The sequence below is a fragment of the Jaculus jaculus genome, chromosome 2 (assembly GCF_020740685.1).
Source record: "Jaculus jaculus isolate mJacJac1 chromosome 2, mJacJac1.mat.Y.cur, whole genome shotgun sequence".
In the NCBI taxonomy this organism is placed as follows: domain Eukaryota; kingdom Metazoa; phylum Chordata; class Mammalia; order Rodentia; family Dipodidae; genus Jaculus; species Jaculus jaculus.
The window spans coordinates 19,320,777-19,338,447 of NC_059103.1; the positions used below are offsets into that span (position 1 = coordinate 19,320,777).

A 17,671-nucleotide genomic window follows, 5' to 3' on the forward strand; every position below is an offset into this window, starting at 1 on the left:
TTTTTAAAGATGGAATTTAGGCCAGGTTTGGTCAGAAAACCAAATTAATTAATTAGTTAAAAATAACAACAAATAAAAGATCGATTTTTTAAAAGTAAATTCCAAAGGATACATAATCAGATAGACCAACCAAGTTCAGAGTCAGACCTTGTTGGAGAGAGCACAGCTGTAGGTGGCAAGTGATAGATAAACTGCTATGATATCATGCCAATGGCAGATGCTAAAATTCTGCCCTCCAGAGCATGGAGATGAATCAGTGGCCAAGTGTGCTTTTTGCACAAGCATGAAGGTCTGAGGGGTCCTGACACAGAGTTTGAATCTCCATATTCCACGTAAACAGCTGAATATGGCCTTGCACATCTGTAACCCAGTCCTGCTAGGCAGCAGAGAGCATAGAATCATCAGAAATCAGAAAAGAAAGCCAGGCACGGTGGGACACATCTTTAATCCCAGCACTTGGGAGGCAGAGGTAGGAGGATCACCATGAGTTCGAGGCCACCCTGAGACTATATAGTGACTTCCAGGTCAAGCTGTGCTATAGCCAGACCCTGCCTTGAAAAGACACAAAATCAATCAATCAATAAATAGATCAGTAAAAAGACTCTGGCTCAAAATGAGACTAGGCAGAAAAAGCAATAACCAGCACCCACATCCCCACACACACTAGATGAACACATTGAAGTACTACACCACACCATACACACACACCACATTACACAGTTATACAACATATACACAATACACATGCATGTATGTACACCCATATATATGGTTTGTTTTTCAAGGTAGGGTTTGGCTACAGCCTAGGCTGACCTGGAATTAACTGTGTACTCTCAGGGTGGCCTCAAACTCATGGCACTCCTCCTACCTCTGTCTCCCAAGTGCTGGGGGAGAGAGAGAGAGAGAGACAGAGAGACAGAGAGAGAGAGAGGGAGAGAGGGAGAGAGAGAGAGAGAATGGGCGCACCAGGTCCTCCAGCCACTGCAAATGAACTCCAGACGCGTGCGCCCCCTTGTGCATCTGGCTAACGTGGGTCCTGGGGAATCGAGCCTCGAACCGGGGTCCTTAGGCTTCACAGGCAAGCGCTTAACCGCTAAGCCCTCATCCTTTTATTTATTTTTTTAACTCTATTTAGGGGCTAGACAGATGGCTTAGATGTTAGGGCACTTGCTTGGGAAGCCTAAGGACCCAGGTTTGATTCCTTAGCGCTCATGTAAGCCAGATGCTCAAGGTGGAGCACGGCTCTGGAGTTCATTGCAGTGGCTGGAGGACCTGGAACATCCTTTGTCTGCCTCTTTCTCTCTCTTCTCTCCCTCTCAAATAAATAAATAATCTTAAATATATATTTAGTTATTCATTCGCAAGCAGAAAGTGTGAGAGTGAGTATAGGTGCTTGCCAGGGCCTCTTGCTGCTGAAAAACAATTCCAGACGCACGTAGTACTTTGTGTACATCTGTCTTTACTTGTGTACCTGGGCCAGTAGGCTTTGCAAGCATGTGTCTTTAACCACTGAGCCATCTCTCCAGACCGTTTTTGATTTTTTTTTTTTTCCCCAAGGTAGTCTCATTCATTGTTTGTTTTTCGAAGTAGGGTTTCACTGCAGCTCAGGGTGACCTGGAATTCATTCTGCAGTCTCAGGGCAGGTTCGAACTCATGACGATCCTCCTACCTTTGCCTTCTGGAGTGCTGGGATTAAAGGTGTGCGCCACCACGCCCGGCTTTCATATTTGATTTTTAACCAACATTCCCAGAATGCTGGGGTTTGAGTTTATCAACCACCCCCAGACCCGTGGTGAGTGACACGGAACCCCAACCCACTCCAGGGAGGCCTTGCCAGGGAATCCCGCCCCTTTCTCTGTGACGTCACAAAGGCTCCTCCCCCGCGGCAGAGCCACCAATAGGAGCGCGGGGCGGGGCCTGTGGCTGAGGAGGCGCAGGCGCGCAGCAGGGGCGGCGGCGGCGGCTGGCTGGCCAGTCGCGCAGGCGCGATGGACCCAGCCGCCAATCTTTCAGTGTCCCGCGCCCGAGGCCGTCCGCCGCCACCCAAGACTCCGTCGCCAGTGAGCGTCGACGAGGAACTGTACGACTGCCTCGACTACCACTACCTGCGTGACTTCCCGGCTTGCGGGGCCGGGCGCAGCAAGGGCCGGACGCGGCGGGAGCAGCAGCTGCGCACCAACCGGCCGGTGCCCGGCGGCCACGAGCGCAAGGTGGCGCAGAAGCTCATCAGCGGCCAGCGCAAGCGCCGCCAGCGCCAGCTGCAGCCCCGGCCGCGCACCCGCCTCACCTGAGCGCCGGTACGCCGCCGCCACACCCACGAGACCTCTGCTGTCTTTTTTTTATTTTATTTGGTTTTTCGAGGTAGGGTTTCACTCTAGCTCAGGCTGACCCCGGAATGCACTGTGTCGTCTCAGGGTGGCCTCGAACTCATGGCGAACCTCCTACTTCTGCCTCCCTAGTGCTGGGATTAAAGGCGTGCGCCACCAAAATCGGCTCTCTTCTTTATTTTTAAATAAATATTTTATTTATTTATCTGACAGAAAGAGGGAGAGAGAATGGGCGCACCAGGGTCTCCAGCCACAATAAACGAAGTCCATACGCACGCGCCACTTTGTTTAGCTGGCTAACATGGGTATTGGGGAATTGAACCTGGGTCCTTAGCCTTTGCAGGCGAAGACCTTAACCGCTAAGCCATACCTCCAGCCCTTTAAAAAATATATATTTGAGAGAGAGAAAGAGGCAGATAGAAAGCTAGAACGGGCATGCCAGGGCCTCTAGCCATTGCACATGAACTAAGACTTATGAACCTCTTTGTGCATCTGGCAGACATGAGTCCTTGGGAATCGAACCGGCATCCTTACGCTTCTCAGGCAAACACCCTAACCACTAAGCCATTTCCCTAGCCCTCCCCTTTTTATATTTATTTATTTATTGGTTTTGCACGGTAAGGTCTTAGTCTAGCCCAGGCTGACCTAGAATTCACAATGTAGTCTCAATGTGGCCTTGAACTCACAGAGATCCTCCTACCTCTGCCTTCTGAGTGCTGGGATTTAAGGCCTGCGCCACCCCTCCTTGCCCCACCCCTTTTTTTGAAGTAGGGTCTCACTCTAGTCCAGGCTGGCCTGGAACTCACAGCAATCCTCCTACCTCTGCTGGGATTAAAGGTGTGCACTACCACACCCAGCTTTTTTATTTTTACTTAAATATTTACTTACAAGGAGAGAGAAACCCAGATGCATGCACCGCTTTGTGCATTTGTCTTTAAGTGGGTACTGGGTGAATTGAGAACAGGTCATTAGGCATTGCAGGCAAACACCTTAACAACTGAGCCTTCTCTCCACCTCTTTTTTTGTTAAAGGTCTCATGCAACCCAGGCTGGCCCTGAACTAGTGTAGCCGAGGCTGACCTTGATCTCCTGATCTAACTTCCCTCACCTGATTTCTGGGATGACAGGTCTGTGCCACTATACCGGGCTTTTGTTTGTTTTCAAGCAGGGACTCTCCAACTCACAAGCAATCCAATCTCAGCTACTCAAGTACTGAGATTATAGGTATGAGCCACTATGCCTTGCCTAGTTTTTAAAAATAATTTTTGTTTTGTTTTTTTCAAGGTAGGGTCCTTTTCTAGCCCATGCTGACCTGGAATGCACTTTGTATTCTCAGGGTGGACTTGAACTCATGGCGATCGTCCTACCTCTTCCTCCCGAGTGCTGGGATTAAAGGCGAGCGCCACCACGCCCGGCTTAAATAATTTTTAAATATTTTATTTATTTGAGAGGAAGAGAGAAAGAGGCAGATAGAGAATAGGCACATCAGGGCCTGCAGACTGTACACCAAGTTGTGCATCTGTGTTATGTGGGTCTTGGGGAGTTGAACCTGGGTCCTTTGCAGGCAAATGCCTTAAATTGTAAACCATCTATCCCCCCCTTTTTTTGTTTAATAGAATCACATATAACCCAGGCTGTCCTGTAACTTGGGAGTCTCCATTTCAATCTCCATAGTTCTGGGATTTCAGGCTTGCGTCACCACACATTGTGAGGCTGCTCAGCATTTAATAAGTCAATCTGTACCCAATCCATCCCCAACTCATCTGTCATCTGACTGCATATGGGATACTGACAGATTGGGTCTTTTAGTAATTTTGCAGTAGGAAATGCAGGAAAAAAAAATGCATGCCTTTAATCCCAGCCCTTGGGAGGTGTAGGATGGCTATGAGTTTGAGGCCAGCCTGAGACTGTGAATTCCAAGTTAGCTTGGACTAGAGCAAGACCTTGCCTCAAGAGCCAGGCATGGTGGCACACGCCTTTAATCCCAGCACTCAGGAGGCAGAGGTAGAAGAATTGCCGTGAGTTCAAGGCCACCCTGAGACTACAAAGTGAATTCCAGGTCAGCGTGGGCTATAGTGAGACACGCAAAAAAAAAAAAAAGAAGTGGGCTGGAGAGATGGCTTAGCAGTTAAGCACTTGCCTGTGAAGCCTAAGGACCCCGGTTCGAGGCTCGGTTCCCCAGGTCCCACGTTACACAAGGGGGCCGGCCAAGCGTCTGGAGTTCGTTTGCAGTGGCTGGAAGACCTGGCGCGCCCATATTCTCCCTCTCTCTCTCTCTCTGCCTCTTTCTCTCTCTGTCACTCTCAAATAAATAAATAAAAATGAACAAAAAAAATTTAGAGTTTAGAAGGAGAAGGGGGCTGGGGAGATAGCTTAGATGTTAAGGTGCTTGCCTGTAAAACCAAAGGACCCACGTTCAATTCCCCAGGGCCCAAGTAAACTGGATGTACAAGGTGGTGCATGCATCTGGCACACCCATATTTTCTCTCAAATAAGTAAGATGCTTCTTTTCTCTCAAATAAATCTTTTGTTTGTTTGTTTGTATTTGGTTTTTTGAGGTAGGGTTTCACTGTAGCTCAGGCTTTCCTGGAATTCACTATGTAGTCTCAGGGTGGCCTTGAGCTCACGGTGATCCACCTACCTCTACCTCCCAAGTGCTAGGATTAAAGGCGTACGCCACCACACCCAGCTCAAATATTTTAAAAGGAGGCCAGGCATAAACCTAGCATGGTGGCGCAGGCCTTTAGTCCCAGCATTCCGGAGGCAGAGGTAGGAGGATCTCTATGAGTTCTAGGCCACCCTGAGATTACACAGTGAATTTTAGGTCAGCCTGGACTAGAGTGAGACCCTACCTAAAACAAACAAAAGAGGCCAAGTATAGTGGCATACGTCTTTAATCCCAGAATTTGGGAGGCAGCAGTAGTTGGATCACTACATAGTGAATTCCAGGTCAGACTGGGCTACAGTGAAACCCCACCTTGAAAACAAACAAACAAAAAAAAAAGGGCATGGTGACTCAGTGTTTGTGACCTCAGCACTTGGGAGGTAGAGGTAGGAGAATCAGAAATTCCAAGGTATCCTCAGATAGCAAGCTGGAGGCAAGCCTGGGCTACATGAGACCCTGTCTCAAAAGAAGAAAAAGCTGGGAGTGGTGGCTCTTGCCTGTAAAGCTCTGCCTTCAGAAGTTGAAACAGGAGGATCATGAGTTGAAGCCTAGGCTGAGGCAGGAGGATCGTGACTTGGAGTCCAGTCTAGGCTTCATAGTGAAGAAGGAAGGAGAGAGAGAAGACCGCTTTTGCTTTCTAGTGCTCCTGCTCAGACTACAGAGGATAACTGACTATTGTTTCTATCTGATTTTCTGCAGGAAACCTGAAGGTCCTGTTACAAGCATTTTCACCAACTCCAGCTGAAATTGTGGTCCTCCATGTTGGTCAACAGAACTTTCCATATTGCTTACCTTTGCTGCTTCCATTTTTTCCTTACTAGTTAGCTATTACGCAAGTGGGAAGGCCTTTTTAGGGTTTCTGATTAAAAGAGAACACAAGTGTGGCATTTTAACACTTGGGTTTTTTTTTTTTTTTCTTCTCTAGTTACCATGATGACTGGTTTCCAGTTCACAACACAAATACTTAGGTTCTTAGACAGAAGAGTTCACAAAGATACAACCAGGGAGACCCAACATAGGGTGTTGTACAAGAGTAGTATTTGTAGCAGTTACTTTGTCGTTGCCGGGAGAAAGTGCCTGGCCAGAAGCAGCTCAAGGGAGGAAAGGGTTTAGTTCAGCTTACAGTCCCAAGGGGAAGCTTCATCATGGTGGGGAAAACATGGCATAAGACAACAGGGTGTCACATCAGCTGGGAGAGTAGTCTGAGCTAGCCAGCACTAGCAAAGAGGGGAGCTAGGCTGTAACACCCCCAGCCCACCTCCAGCAAGGTTCCACCTTCTAAAAGCCCAACAGCTTTCCCAAATTGCCACCAGCTAGAGACCAAGAATTCAAAACACGAGGCTATAGAGGACATTTTACATTCAAACCACCACTGTGTACATTACAGTAGATTATGTGAATGTAAATTTAATGTCTTTTAAATAAAGACAGCAGCTAGGTTGTCTTTATTTACTGATCTCACAATAATCCTCTAAGGCAGATGCTACTGACCCTATTTTAGAAAAGGGATCCTTTTGAGCTGGGAGAGGTGGCACCTTTAATCCCAGCACTCTGGAGGGGTAGGAGGATTGTGGAGAGTTTGAGGCCACTTTGAGAATACATAGTGAATTCCAGGTCAGCCTGAGCTAGCGTGATAACCTACCTCAGAAAACAATAATAATAATAATAAAAAGGAGACATAATGGGTGTGCTAGGACCTGCAGCCACTGCAAATGAACTCCAGATGCATGCGCTACTTTGTGCATCTGGCATTACATAGGTACTAGGGAATCAAACCGGGGTCACTGGGCTTTGCAGTTTAGCCACTAAGTAATCTCTCCAGCCCCTGTATTTTAACTTTAAATTTGTATGTATGTATGAGTAGTGTATGTATATGGAGGCCAAAGGAGACTGTTGGAACTTCCTCCTCTGTTGCTCATTCATTTTGCTTGATACAGAGTCACTAAACCTGGACCTGCCACTTTCAGTCAGGTTGGTTGACCAGCAAGCCCCAGCAATTCTGTGGTCTCTGCCCCCCCACATCTCCTCCAACCCAGGATTGGGGTTGCATGTGTGCATGCATGGCCCTGCCCAGCTGTTTACATGGGTTGTGAAGAATCCAATACAGTGAACCTGGCCTTCTCAGGTCCTCATGTTTTTCAGCATGAGTCATCTTCCTAGCCCAAGCCATTTTAATTTTTTTTTTAATTTTTTGTTTTAAAAGGTAGGGTCTTGGAAGCCAGGCGTGGTGGTGCACACCTTTAATCCCAGCACTTGGGAGGCAGAGGTAGGAGGATCACTGTGAGTTCGAGGCCACCCTGAGACTACATAGTGAATTCCAGGTCAGCCTGGACCAGAGTGAGACCCTACCTCGAACCCCCCCCCCAAAAAAAAGTAGGATCTTGGCTAGAGAGATGGCTTAATGGTTAAGACATTTGCCTGCAAAGCCAAAGCCAGGTTCGATTCCCCAGGACCCATGTAAGCCAGATGCACAAGGGGCACAATGGCTATAGGTGTGCCCATTCTTTCTCTGTCTCTTTTCTTGCACTCTCTGCTTGCAAATAAATATGTAAATAAATAGATTTTTAATAAAAGGTAGGGTCTCACTCTAGCAAAGGCTGACCTGGAATTCACTATGTAGTCTCAGGCTGGCCTTGAACTCACTGCGATCCTCCTACCTCTGCCTCCCCAGTGCTGGGATTAAAGGCGTGCACTACCATGCAGTCCTCAGGGTGTCTTCACACTACTACCAATGCTTGTCCTCCAAATGCTGAGATTAAAGGTATGTGCCACCATGCCTAGCCATTTTTTAAGTTTTTTTTTCTTTTCTTTTCTTAGTTTTTTTCAAGGTAGGGTCCCACTCCAGTTCAGGCTCACCTGGAATTCACTTGGTAGTCTCAGGGTGGCCTTGAACTCATGGCATTCCTACCTTTGTCTCCCAAGTGCTGGGATTAAAGGCATGCACCACCATGCCCAGCTAATTCTCAGCCTTCTTAAAGCCATGACTTGCTTCTTTACCTCTTCAGGGGCTCTGTACAAAAATCCCTCTTCAAAGAGCCTTGCCTGCCTGCCCTCTACCTCCCAATCTCATTTAAATTTGCTCTTCAAGTCACCACTACCCTGATTCATGCAAATATTTACCTTCCCCATTTCCTCTGCTTGAAACATTTCCCAACTGGATGACAGGGTAAGGACAGCACAGAAGCCTCCAGAAACCAAGGGTTAGCAGGCTCACCAAATTTAGAAGCTTCACTAGGCTCCTCCATAAGGTTTTAGCAGTAAGCAGTAAGCAGCTAGGCTTGGTGGCCTTCACCTTGACAGTCCCAACCAGCCAGTTCTTAGTGGTAGGACCCTTGCCTAACATTCATGAGGTTCAATCCCCAATGGCCACAAACAAAACAGCTTTCCGTTTTGAGGGGAGGTGTGGCCCACCCCGAGGCTGAGGCAGGAAGGTAAGTTTGAAGGGCTCCCTGAGCTATCTAGTACTGCACAGTGGGTTCCAGCCAGCTTCAGCTACAATGAGACCTTGACTCAAAACCAAATGCCAGGCTGGATGAATGGCTTAGCAATTAAGGTGCTTGCTTGTGAAGCCTAAAGACCCAGGTTTAGTCTCCCAGAACCCATTTAAAACCAGATGCACAAGGTGGTGCATGCGTCTGGAGTTCTTTTGCAGTGGCTCAAGGCCCTGGCATGCCCTTATTCTTTCCCTCTCAAATCAATAAATAGGGCTGGAGAGATGGCTTAGTGGTTACATTGTTCGCCTACCAAGCCAAAGGACCCAGGTTGGATTCCCCAGAACCCATATAAGCCAAATGCACAAGGTAGAACATGTATCTGGAGTTCATATACAGTGTCTGAAGGCCCTGTCGCAGCCGCTCTCTCTTTTTTTTTTTCAAGGTAGGGTTTCACTCTACCTCAGGCTGATCTGGAACTCAAGTGCTGGGATTAAAGACGTGGTGTCCCGGCTTCTCTCCCTCCTTTTATCTCCCAAATGAAAAAAATAAAAAGATTCAGACTGGCGGGATGGTTTAGCGGTTAAGGCGTTTTTCTGCAAAACCAAAGAACCAAGGTTCGATTCCCTAGGACCCACGTTCGCCAGATGCACAAGGGGCACATGTGTCCTGGTGCGTCCATTGTCTCTCTCTGTCAAATAAATAAAAATAAATTTCTTAAAGATTAAAAATCATATCGATAATTTTGTTGTTTTTCCGAGGTAGGGTCTCACTCTAGCTCAGGCTGACCTGGAACTCACGGCGATCCTCCTACCTCTGCCTCCCAAATGCGGGATTAAAGGTGTGCGCCATCACAACCCGTTAATTTTTTTTTAATTTTTTTTGTTTTTTTAATGCTGAGAAAGGTTAAACCGCGAAGGTCCCTGGCACCCAGACAAAAGATGGCTCACTCTCAAGGCTGCATTTAACCTAGCAGCAAGCGTGGTGATACACTCCTCTTAATCCTGCAATCCCAGTTTACTTGAGAGGCAGGAGGATCTCAGGTTCAAGACCAGCCTGGGTGACGGAGGAAGCAGCACTACTAGGAAGCAAATGGCTGTCATTGTGGAGTCGGAGGACAAGATTTTCTTGGGGGCGGGGGAAGGAGAATCGCAGGAACTTCCGGTTTTCTAAAGGGCCCGTCGCCGCGCTCTGACGTCAAGGCATGCGACGAAACCCTGATGATGACGTCTGTTCTTCCAATGACCTTCAGGGACCGGCTGTGCCTTGTGCGCTGATTGGTTGCGCGCTGAGGTTCCGCCTTACATCTTCCGGTCTCCTTCGCCGAAGTCTCTGGAGTCGTCTCAGAGTTTCGCATCTGTGGACGAGCAGCGGACGCACGTTGAGCATGGGTCGTGGAAGCCGTAGCCGCAGTTCCCGGGTGGCCGCCCCGGCCAGGTGAGACCATCTCGGCTTTGGTTGGGAGTCGGTGCGGCTCCGTGGCGCAGGGAGGCTGCGGGCGGGCGACGGAGGCCGCTTCTGTAGAGAAGCTTGGGCGACATTTTATAACGCTGCTACCACGAATGTCCTTCTGATCTAGACACCTGAGAAAAGAACCTCAAATAAGCAGGGAGAGCACTATATACTTGAAACGGTCTTTCTTTTCAAGGCTTGCTTTCTTGGTTTGTTTTTGAGGCACCTCAGGCAGGTCTCGAACTCCCGATCCTTCTGCCTGCGCCCCCGAAGTGCTAGAATTGCAGCGTCCACGTTTAACATAAAGAATTTTTTCTTTTTTGAGAGAGAATGGGTGCACCAGGGCCTTCAGCCACTGTAAACGCACTCCAGACCCATGCGCCATTCTGCGTCGGGCTCCACCTGGGTTCCGGAGAATTGAACCTGGGTCCTTAGGCTTCACAGGCAAGCGCCTTATCCGCTGAACCATCTCTCCAGCCCAAACGTGAAGATTTTTTTTTTTTTTCCGAGGTAGGGTCTCGCTGTAGCTCAGGCTGACCTGGAATTCACTGTGTAGTCTCAGGGTGGCTTCGAACTCACGGTGATCCTCCTACCTTTGCCTCCCAAGTGCTGGGATTAAAGGCGTGCGCCACCACGCCCGGCCAAACGAAGATTTTTTTTGAAAGCCAGTACTGGTGGCACACGCCTTTAATCCCAGCCCTTGAGCACCTGAGACTACATAGTGAATTCCAGGTCAGCCTGGGCTAAAGTGAGACACTACAAAAAGATTTTTAAAGCAGCGTTAGACATGCTAGCAAAATTGTTGGAAGCACTTATTTGTTGGGGAATACAGTCGTTGAAGTTCGCAGTGCTGGGACTGAACCTGGTGCAGTGGACGTGCTAAGTAAACTTTACCAACGAGCTCTGCCACCACACCTTTGGGTTTTTTTCATTTGGGGCTTTTTCGAGGCGGGATCTTACTCTAGCCCAGGGTGGCCTCGAACTCACTTCTACCATCCTACCGCAGTCTCTCAGTTTCTGGGATTAGTGTGCCCCACCACACGTGGCTTTGTTTGTTTTTGGAGACGGGTCTCGTGAATTCCAGGCTGATCTCAATCTCACTAATGTAGCTGAGGATGACCTTGTCTTGGTCCTTGGCTGCTGGGAAGTTTTACTGTGCGGTTCAGGGTGGCCTTGCCTATCCTTCCCCTCTCAAGGGCTGGTATTACAGAGGTATGCTCCATCTCTGGGCTTTGTAATTAAGCAAATGGTGACATTCATGGATACTGGCCCTCAGGAGGCAGAGGCAGGAGGGTTACCACAAGTTTAAGACCACTAGGGCATCCTGTTTCGACTGTCAGGCAGGGCAAGGGCCACGTATAGTGGCACAATCCAATTCCAGCACTTGGCGGGGGCAGAGGTAGGAGGAACACCATAAGTTTGAAGTCACCCTGAGTGAGACTACAGAGTGAATTTCAGGTCAGCCTGGGCTAGAGTGAGACCCTACCTCTGAAACAAAAAGGAAAAAAAAAAAGACATGCCAGGTGTGGTGGCATGTGTCTTTAATCCCAGCACTAGGGAAGGATGAGGCAGGAGGATTCATAGGTAAAGAAAAGAAAGGCTGGTGATGTAGCTACTTTGATAGTATTGTTGCCCAGCATGCAGCAGTCTGGGATTAGATTAATTGGCCATGCCCAGCACTCTGGAGGTTTATGCAGGGAGATCAGAAGTTAAAAGTCAGCCTCGTCTACATAGCAAGTTCTGGGACTGCCAGAGCTACATGAGTCCTGTCTTTTTTGTTTGTTTTTCGAGGAAGGGTCCCACTGTAGCCCAGGCTGACCTGGAACTCACTGTGTAGTCTCAGGGTGGCCTCAACTCACAGCCATCCACCTACCTGTTTTAAAAGAGAAAAAGATTGCCAGGCGTGGTGGTGCATGCCTTTAATCCGAGCACCTGGGAGGCACAGGTAGGCGGATGGCTGTGAGTTGAGGCCACCCTGAGACTACACAGTGAGTTCCAGGTCAGCCTGGGCTACAGTGAGACCCTTCCTCGAAAAACAACCACCAAAAAAAAAAAAAGAGAGAGAGGGGGAGGGGAAAAAAGACAGGGCTGCAGAGATGGTTTAGGCGCTCAGTGCTTCCTTGTGAAGTGAAAGGACCTCAGTTCAAGGCTCGATTCACCAGTACCCATATAAGCTAGATGCACAAGGATCTAGCACATGGATCTGGAGTTTGTTTGCAGTGGCTGGAGGCCCTGGTGCGCCCATTCATCCTCCCTACCTCTCTCTCTCTCACACACACACACTCAAAATGAAAGGGAGGGAAGGAAGGAAGGAAAACATGTTTGTTTTGCGTAATTTCCAAAGCCATTTGAGACTGAGAACTTGATGCTTTTTGTTCTTTCTCATAGCCGGGCCCCTCAGATGCGAGCTGCACCCCGGCCAGCCCCTGCAGCCCAGCCGCCAGCAGCAGCGCCCCCATCTGCCGTTGCTTCACCTGCTGCTGCACCTCGGCAGCCTGGTCTGATGGCCCAGATGGCAACCACTGCAGCCGGTGTGGCGGTCGGCTCTGCAGTGGGCCACACCCTGGGTCACGCCCTCACTGGGGGCTTCAGTGGCGGTGGGGATGCTGAGCCCGCAAAGCCTGATATCACTTACCAGGTAAGATTTTGGGCCGTCTTTCTTTCTGTGGGTGCGTTGTGAGAAAACTTGGCTGTTAGTTCCTTTTGGGTGAAAGCTGTCGCTAATGTTAGACTCCATGATACAGTCAGTAGAACGTGGGCTATAAAAGCCACAAGTGCCGGGCATGGTGACGCACATCTCCTCTCCCAGCACTCGGGAGGCAGAGGTAAGGGGATTGATGAGAGTTCAACACCACTCTGAGACTACATAGTGAATTCCAGGTAAGCCTGAGCTAGAGTGGGACCCTACCTTAAAAAAAAAAAGCCACAAGTTGTGCTAGAGTTCGACACTTAGGCCATCAACAGCGACTGTATAAAGTAGAATTGAACAGTGCAGCACAACTTTTTTTTTTATTAACAACTTCCATGATTATAAAGAATACCCCATGGTAATACTCTCCCTCCCCCCACTTTCCCCTTAGAAACTCCATTCTCCATCATACCCCCTCCCCATATATCTCAATTTTAGGTAGTGTCTTTGGCAGTTCTGTGACATTGCCTCTCTGAGGTATATAGATTTTCTCTTCTAATGAGCATATGCTCTGGTATATTTGAAACTTACCTGTTTTCTGTAATAGTCCTGTTTTGTTTATTTATTTGAGAGAGATTGGGCCTTCCAGGGGCTCTAGCCAGTGCAAATGAGCTCCCAGGCTGACCTGGAATTCACTATCTTGTCTCATGATGCCTGCAGCTCACCTTTGCCTCCTGAATGCTGGGATTGAAGGCATGGGCTTGTTTTGGGTTTTTTTAGTGGGAGGGACATCTTTGTTCTTGAAACTTTGTTTGGATCTGAAATTTTGTTTGCTTTCTACATTTAAATGGTTTCACTCTTCCTGGAATTAGGTGGAACCTTAATTGCTCCTGATTCTAGTTGTTTCCCCAATTAACAGCAAAGATTATGAACATGAGTGTTGTTCCTTGATTGTTACTACCGATTCCTTCCTCAGTTGTGCTGACCATTGTATCTTCCCAGGAGCCTCAGGGTGCCAGGCCAGCAGAGCAGCAGCCTTGCTTTTTTGAGATCAAACAGTTCCTGGAGTGTGCCCAGAACCAGGCTGATGTTAAGCTCTGTGAAGGTTTCAATGAGGTGCTGAAACAGTGCAGAATAGCAAATGGTAAGTGATTTACACATCTGCTCAGTTCATAGCCATGTTCCTGAACCATGATAGGATTTGGGGGAGTTTTTATTAAATTTCTCTAGGCTTTTTACCACTTATATTCTAAACCTGACTTCCTTCAACTGTAAAATCAATGTGCCATATTTTACTGTGGTTTACTGCATGGCCTCCTGCCTTCACAGCCCTGAATAAAAAATTAAGTAGTTCAGTGGAATACTTGAGATTTAGTTTGCCTGTTTCTACGTAATTCACACCTAATGATTCAGTTTAACAGCCATCACAATGTTTTCTTTCCCACCTTCAGGTAGGTAGGAGGTAGGGAAGTTAATCCTTTCAGGTGGTTAAATGGTTCAAGTCCAAGTTTGTTAACATCAACTCTCAGTAGCTAAATTTATGCTTCGGGACTTTGTCTCTAGAAGCATATATGTCCTGTCTTAGTGTGAAATTTTGGTCTGATTGAAGGAAACCATTAGCTTAGAAAAGAAAGCTATAACCTTGGACAGCTTGTAACCTTGGTTTTGTGAGTGATCTACAGCTAGTGGCTGTTCTGACTTTCTTCCCTCTTTGCAGGATTAATCTAAGAAGTTATTCAGCCTGAAGAAATGGAAAGTCTGCTCTGATGACCAAGTTGCTTTAGCATAAAAATGTAATTATAGTGAATGTGTAAAACTCTAAATTAAACTCTATTAACAGAGCCCTTGCTTCAGAGTGGCCGTTGGAAAGTGTCCTGATGGTACAGAAGCTCTTTGAGATGTATAGGTTGGGCTGGGCAAGTGTTGTGTGGCCTCTAGAACCAGCTGTGATGTTTGTGAGTTAATTGGAATAAAGTGATTTTGTTGCTATGTGTAGTATCATGAGTTTGATGTTCCTGCTGAATGTAATGGAATTTGCCTAGAAGACAACTATTTCAGCTGTCTCAGTCCCTCTGGTCTACAGTAACTGAAATATTAGCACTGCCATGGACATCTCCCTGAGGAGTTAAGTTAGCAGCTACTGTGGTACCTGTCTAAAGGACTCCAGCTGCTGCAGGCTTAGAGCTCCATAAACTGAGCAGCAACAAGAAACTGCTTAAGGGCTGGACAAATGGCTTAATGGTTGAGGTGCTTGACTACAAAGCCAAAGGACCCAAGTTTGATTCCCTGGTATCCATGTAAAGCAGATGCACAAGGTGGCACACAGACCTGGAGTTTGCAGTGGCTAGAGGCCCAGGTGTGCCCATTCTACCGCTGGTTGTTTATGCCTGTAGTCCCAGAACTTGGGATGCTGAAGTAGGAGGATCATGGTACATTCCAAGCCAAATTGGGCAGTTAGAGTGAAACCCTGCCTCAAAATAATGATGGGAAATGGCTTAGCAGTTAAAGGCATTTGTTGCAAAGCCTGCTGGTCTTGGGTTCAGTTCTCTAGTACCCAGATAAGGAAGATGCAAAAAAGTGGCATGTGGCCAGGCGTGGTGCTGGTGGTGTGCCCCTCTAAACCTAACAGGCAGAGGTAGGGGGATCGCCATGAGTGAATTCCGGGTCAGCCTGGGCTAGAGTGGAACCCACCTCACAAAACAAACAAAACCACCATGTGTGTCTGCTGTTCATTTGCAGCAGCAAGAAGCCCAAGCTTACTGCGTGTACCGCACACGTGCTAGGATTAAAGTTGTGCTCCAACACACCAGGCTGCAAAAGGGACAGCTGTGAATTTGAGGCCAGCCTTGAGACCACATAGTTTCAGGTCAACCTGGGCTACAGCAAGACCCTACCTCAAAACAACCCCCCCCCCAAAAAAAACAAAAAAAAGAATCGCACTGGATTAAGCTTAGTGGCTCACTTACTAACATGCCCCAGGCAAGTAAAATGAACATTACAAGATGTGTTCCCTGTGGCCAAGTCACAGCACATTTTTTCATTGTTTACTTTGTTTGGTTTTTCAAGGTAGGGTCTCTTTAGCCCTGGCTGACCTGGATTTCATTATGTAGCCTCAGGCCTCCCACAATGGACCTTGACTTCTTGTGTGCTGGTGTTAAAAATAATGGGAGAAGTGAAACCCTTCGTCAAAAAAAAGAAAACTACAAAAAAGTGAGGTGTGACAATATCCAGGATTGTGCCCTCCTTGTTCTGCCTCTTCACTCAGCACTCTCCGTTTGTGCAGCATTTTCTGATCCTCCTGTGCGAAATTCATCATGTCTATTCTGAAGATCCATGCCAGAGATATCTTCAACGCTCGTGGGAATCCCACTGTTGAGGTTGACCTCTGCACCTCAAAATATCTCTTCCAAGCTGCTGTCCCCAGTGGTGCCTCCACTGGTATCTGTGAGGCCCTGGAGCTCTGAGACAGTGATAAGGCGTGCTACATGGGGAAGGTGTCTCAAAGGCTGTTGAGCACATCAATAAAACTGTTGCACCTGCCCTGGTTAGCAAGACAATATTGTGGAACAGAAGATTATTAACAAGTTGAGATGGATGGCACCAAAAATAAATCCAAATTTGGTGCAAATGCCATCCTGGGTGCATCCCTTGCTGTGTGCAAAACTGGTGTGGAGAAGGGGGTCCCCCTACACTGCCACATTGCTGACTTGGCTGGCAACCCTGAGGTCATCCTGCCAGTCCTGGCTTTCAATGTGATCAGTGGGGGTTCTCATGCCGGGAACAAGCTGGCCATGCAGGAGTTCATGATCCTCCCCATGGGTGCATTGGAGCAGAGGTTTACCACAACCTGAGGAATGTCATCAAGGAGAAATATGGGAAAGATGCCACCAACGTGGGTGATGAAGGCGGGAGAACAAAGCCCTGGAGCTGCTGAGGAATGTGAATGGGAAGGCTGGCTCCACTGACCAAGTTGTCATTGGCATGGCCGTGGCTGCCTCTGAGTTCCTCAGGTCCAGAAAGAATGAGCTGGACTTCAAGTCTCCTGACGATGCCAGCAGGCACATCTCACCTGACCAGCTGGCTGACCTGTACAAATCCTTCATCAAAGACTACCCAGTGGTGTCCGTTGAAGACCCTTTTGACCAGGATGACTGGGAAGCTTGGCGGAAGTTTACAGCTAATGCAGGCATCCAGGTAGTGGGGGATGATCTCATGGTGACCATCCCAAAATAGATTGCTAAGGCTGTGGGTGAGAAGTGCAACTGCCTCCTGCTCAAAGTGAACCAGATTGGCTCTGTGAAAGAGTCTCTGCAGGCATGCAAGCTGTCACAGTCCCAACGGTTGGGGTGTCATGGTGTCCCACCACTCTAGGGGAACTGAGGATACCTTTGTTGCTGACCTGGTCATGGGCCTCTGCACTGGGCAGATCAAGACTGGTGCACCTTGCTGATCTGAGCGCCTGGCCACGTACAGCCAGCTGCTCAGGATTGAGGAGGAACTGTACAGCAAAGCTAAGTTTGCCGGCAGGGCCTGCAGAAACCCCCCTGGCCAAGTAAGCGGAGGGCAGACCAGCCCCGGAGCCCTCAGTCGACACCAGCTGCTTAGATCCTGCCCCTGCTGTCAGCAAACTGCCTCCAAGCCCATTCTTGGTTTGCTGGGCTTCTGTACTTAGCTCCTACCGCAGCTTCCTTAGAACGCCCAAGCTGCACCTGACCACGGGAGCCCTGTCAGATACCCCAGCTCAGTAATCATGTGATTGATCCAAATCATTGTTCTTGTCACCTTTCTTCCCACCCACTGTCTGGAGCCCTTAGGCCTCCAGCGTAATCTCCAGGATGGTCACAGGCAAGATCCCCAGTGGTTTTATGCACAAAATAAAAGCCTCAGTGACCAATTTGGGAAAAAAAAAAAAAAAAAGTGAGGTGTATACGAAATTATCAACTGCAGCAGAGAAGTAGGAGAGATTCAGAGTGTGTAGAGACCACAGAAGCAGCTTCAGCAGCAGCGAGCACCAGGTCCCTGTGGCCACAACCACAAGCCTGAGCTGCAGGAAGAGCCAGGTGAGATTTTCCACTCACACCTGTCTCCTCCTCGCAAACTCAAGAAATGTGAAGGGAGGACAGCAGAGACGAACAGAGCAGCTAGTGAGGAAGAGGATTGTGAGGATC

The 17,671-nt window shown here is 48.2% G+C and overlaps 2 protein-coding genes and 1 pseudogene across 3 annotated transcripts; all 3 read left to right on the plus strand.

Annotated features, from left to right (window-relative positions):
- Window positions 1–1,988: 1,988 nt before the first annotated feature.
- On the plus strand, window positions 1,989–9,798 carry Nupr2 (nuclear protein 2, transcriptional regulator). 2 transcript variants are annotated; one of them, XM_045144361.1, is made up of 3 exons: window positions 1,989–2,297; window positions 5,691–5,701; window positions 9,675–9,798. In XM_045144361.1, exon 1 carries the CDS (start codon window positions 1,989–1,991, stop codon window positions 2,289–2,291), a length of 303 nt encoding a protein of 100 aa, XP_045000296.1. In that variant the 3' UTR covers window positions 2,292–2,297; window positions 5,691–5,701; window positions 9,675–9,798. The 2 variants fall into 2 exon arrangements, with proteins under 2 accessions (XP_045000296.1, XP_004662675.1); XM_004662618.2 differs by lacking the exon at window positions 9,675–9,798 and having other exon boundaries at window positions 5,691–5,884.
- Chchd2 (coiled-coil-helix-coiled-coil-helix domain containing 2) lies at window positions 9,711–14,492 on the plus strand. The gene is made up of 4 exons (XM_012949681.2): window positions 9,711–9,859; window positions 12,263–12,512; window positions 13,506–13,647; window positions 14,221–14,492. The coding sequence occupies exons 1-4, from the start codon at window positions 9,810–9,812 to the stop codon at window positions 14,229–14,231; spliced, it is 453 nt and encodes a 150-aa protein (XP_012805135.1). The 5' UTR covers window positions 9,711–9,809; the 3' UTR covers window positions 14,232–14,492.
- A 527-nt stretch (window positions 14,493–15,019) lies between these two features.
- Window positions 15,020–17,398, plus strand: LOC101596234 (annotated as a pseudogene).
- The last annotated feature ends 273 nt before the right edge of the window (window positions 17,399–17,671 follow it).

Coding starts and splice junctions, on each gene's coding strand:
- Nupr2 (XM_045144361.1), top strand. CDS start 1,989: ATGGACCCAGCCGCCAATCTTTCAGTGTCCCGCGCCCGAGGCCGTCCG.
- Chchd2 (XM_012949681.2), top strand. CDS start 9,810: ATGGGTCGTGGAAGCCGTAGCCGCAGTTCCCGGGTGGCCGCCCCGGCC. Junction 9,860..12,262: donor CGGGTGGCCGCCCCGGCCAG/GTGAGACCATCT, acceptor TCTTTCTCATAG/CCGGGCCCCTCAGATGCGAG. Junction 12,513..13,505: donor AGCCTGATATCACTTACCAG/GTAAGATTTTGG, acceptor GTATCTTCCCAG/GAGCCTCAGGGTGCCAGGCC.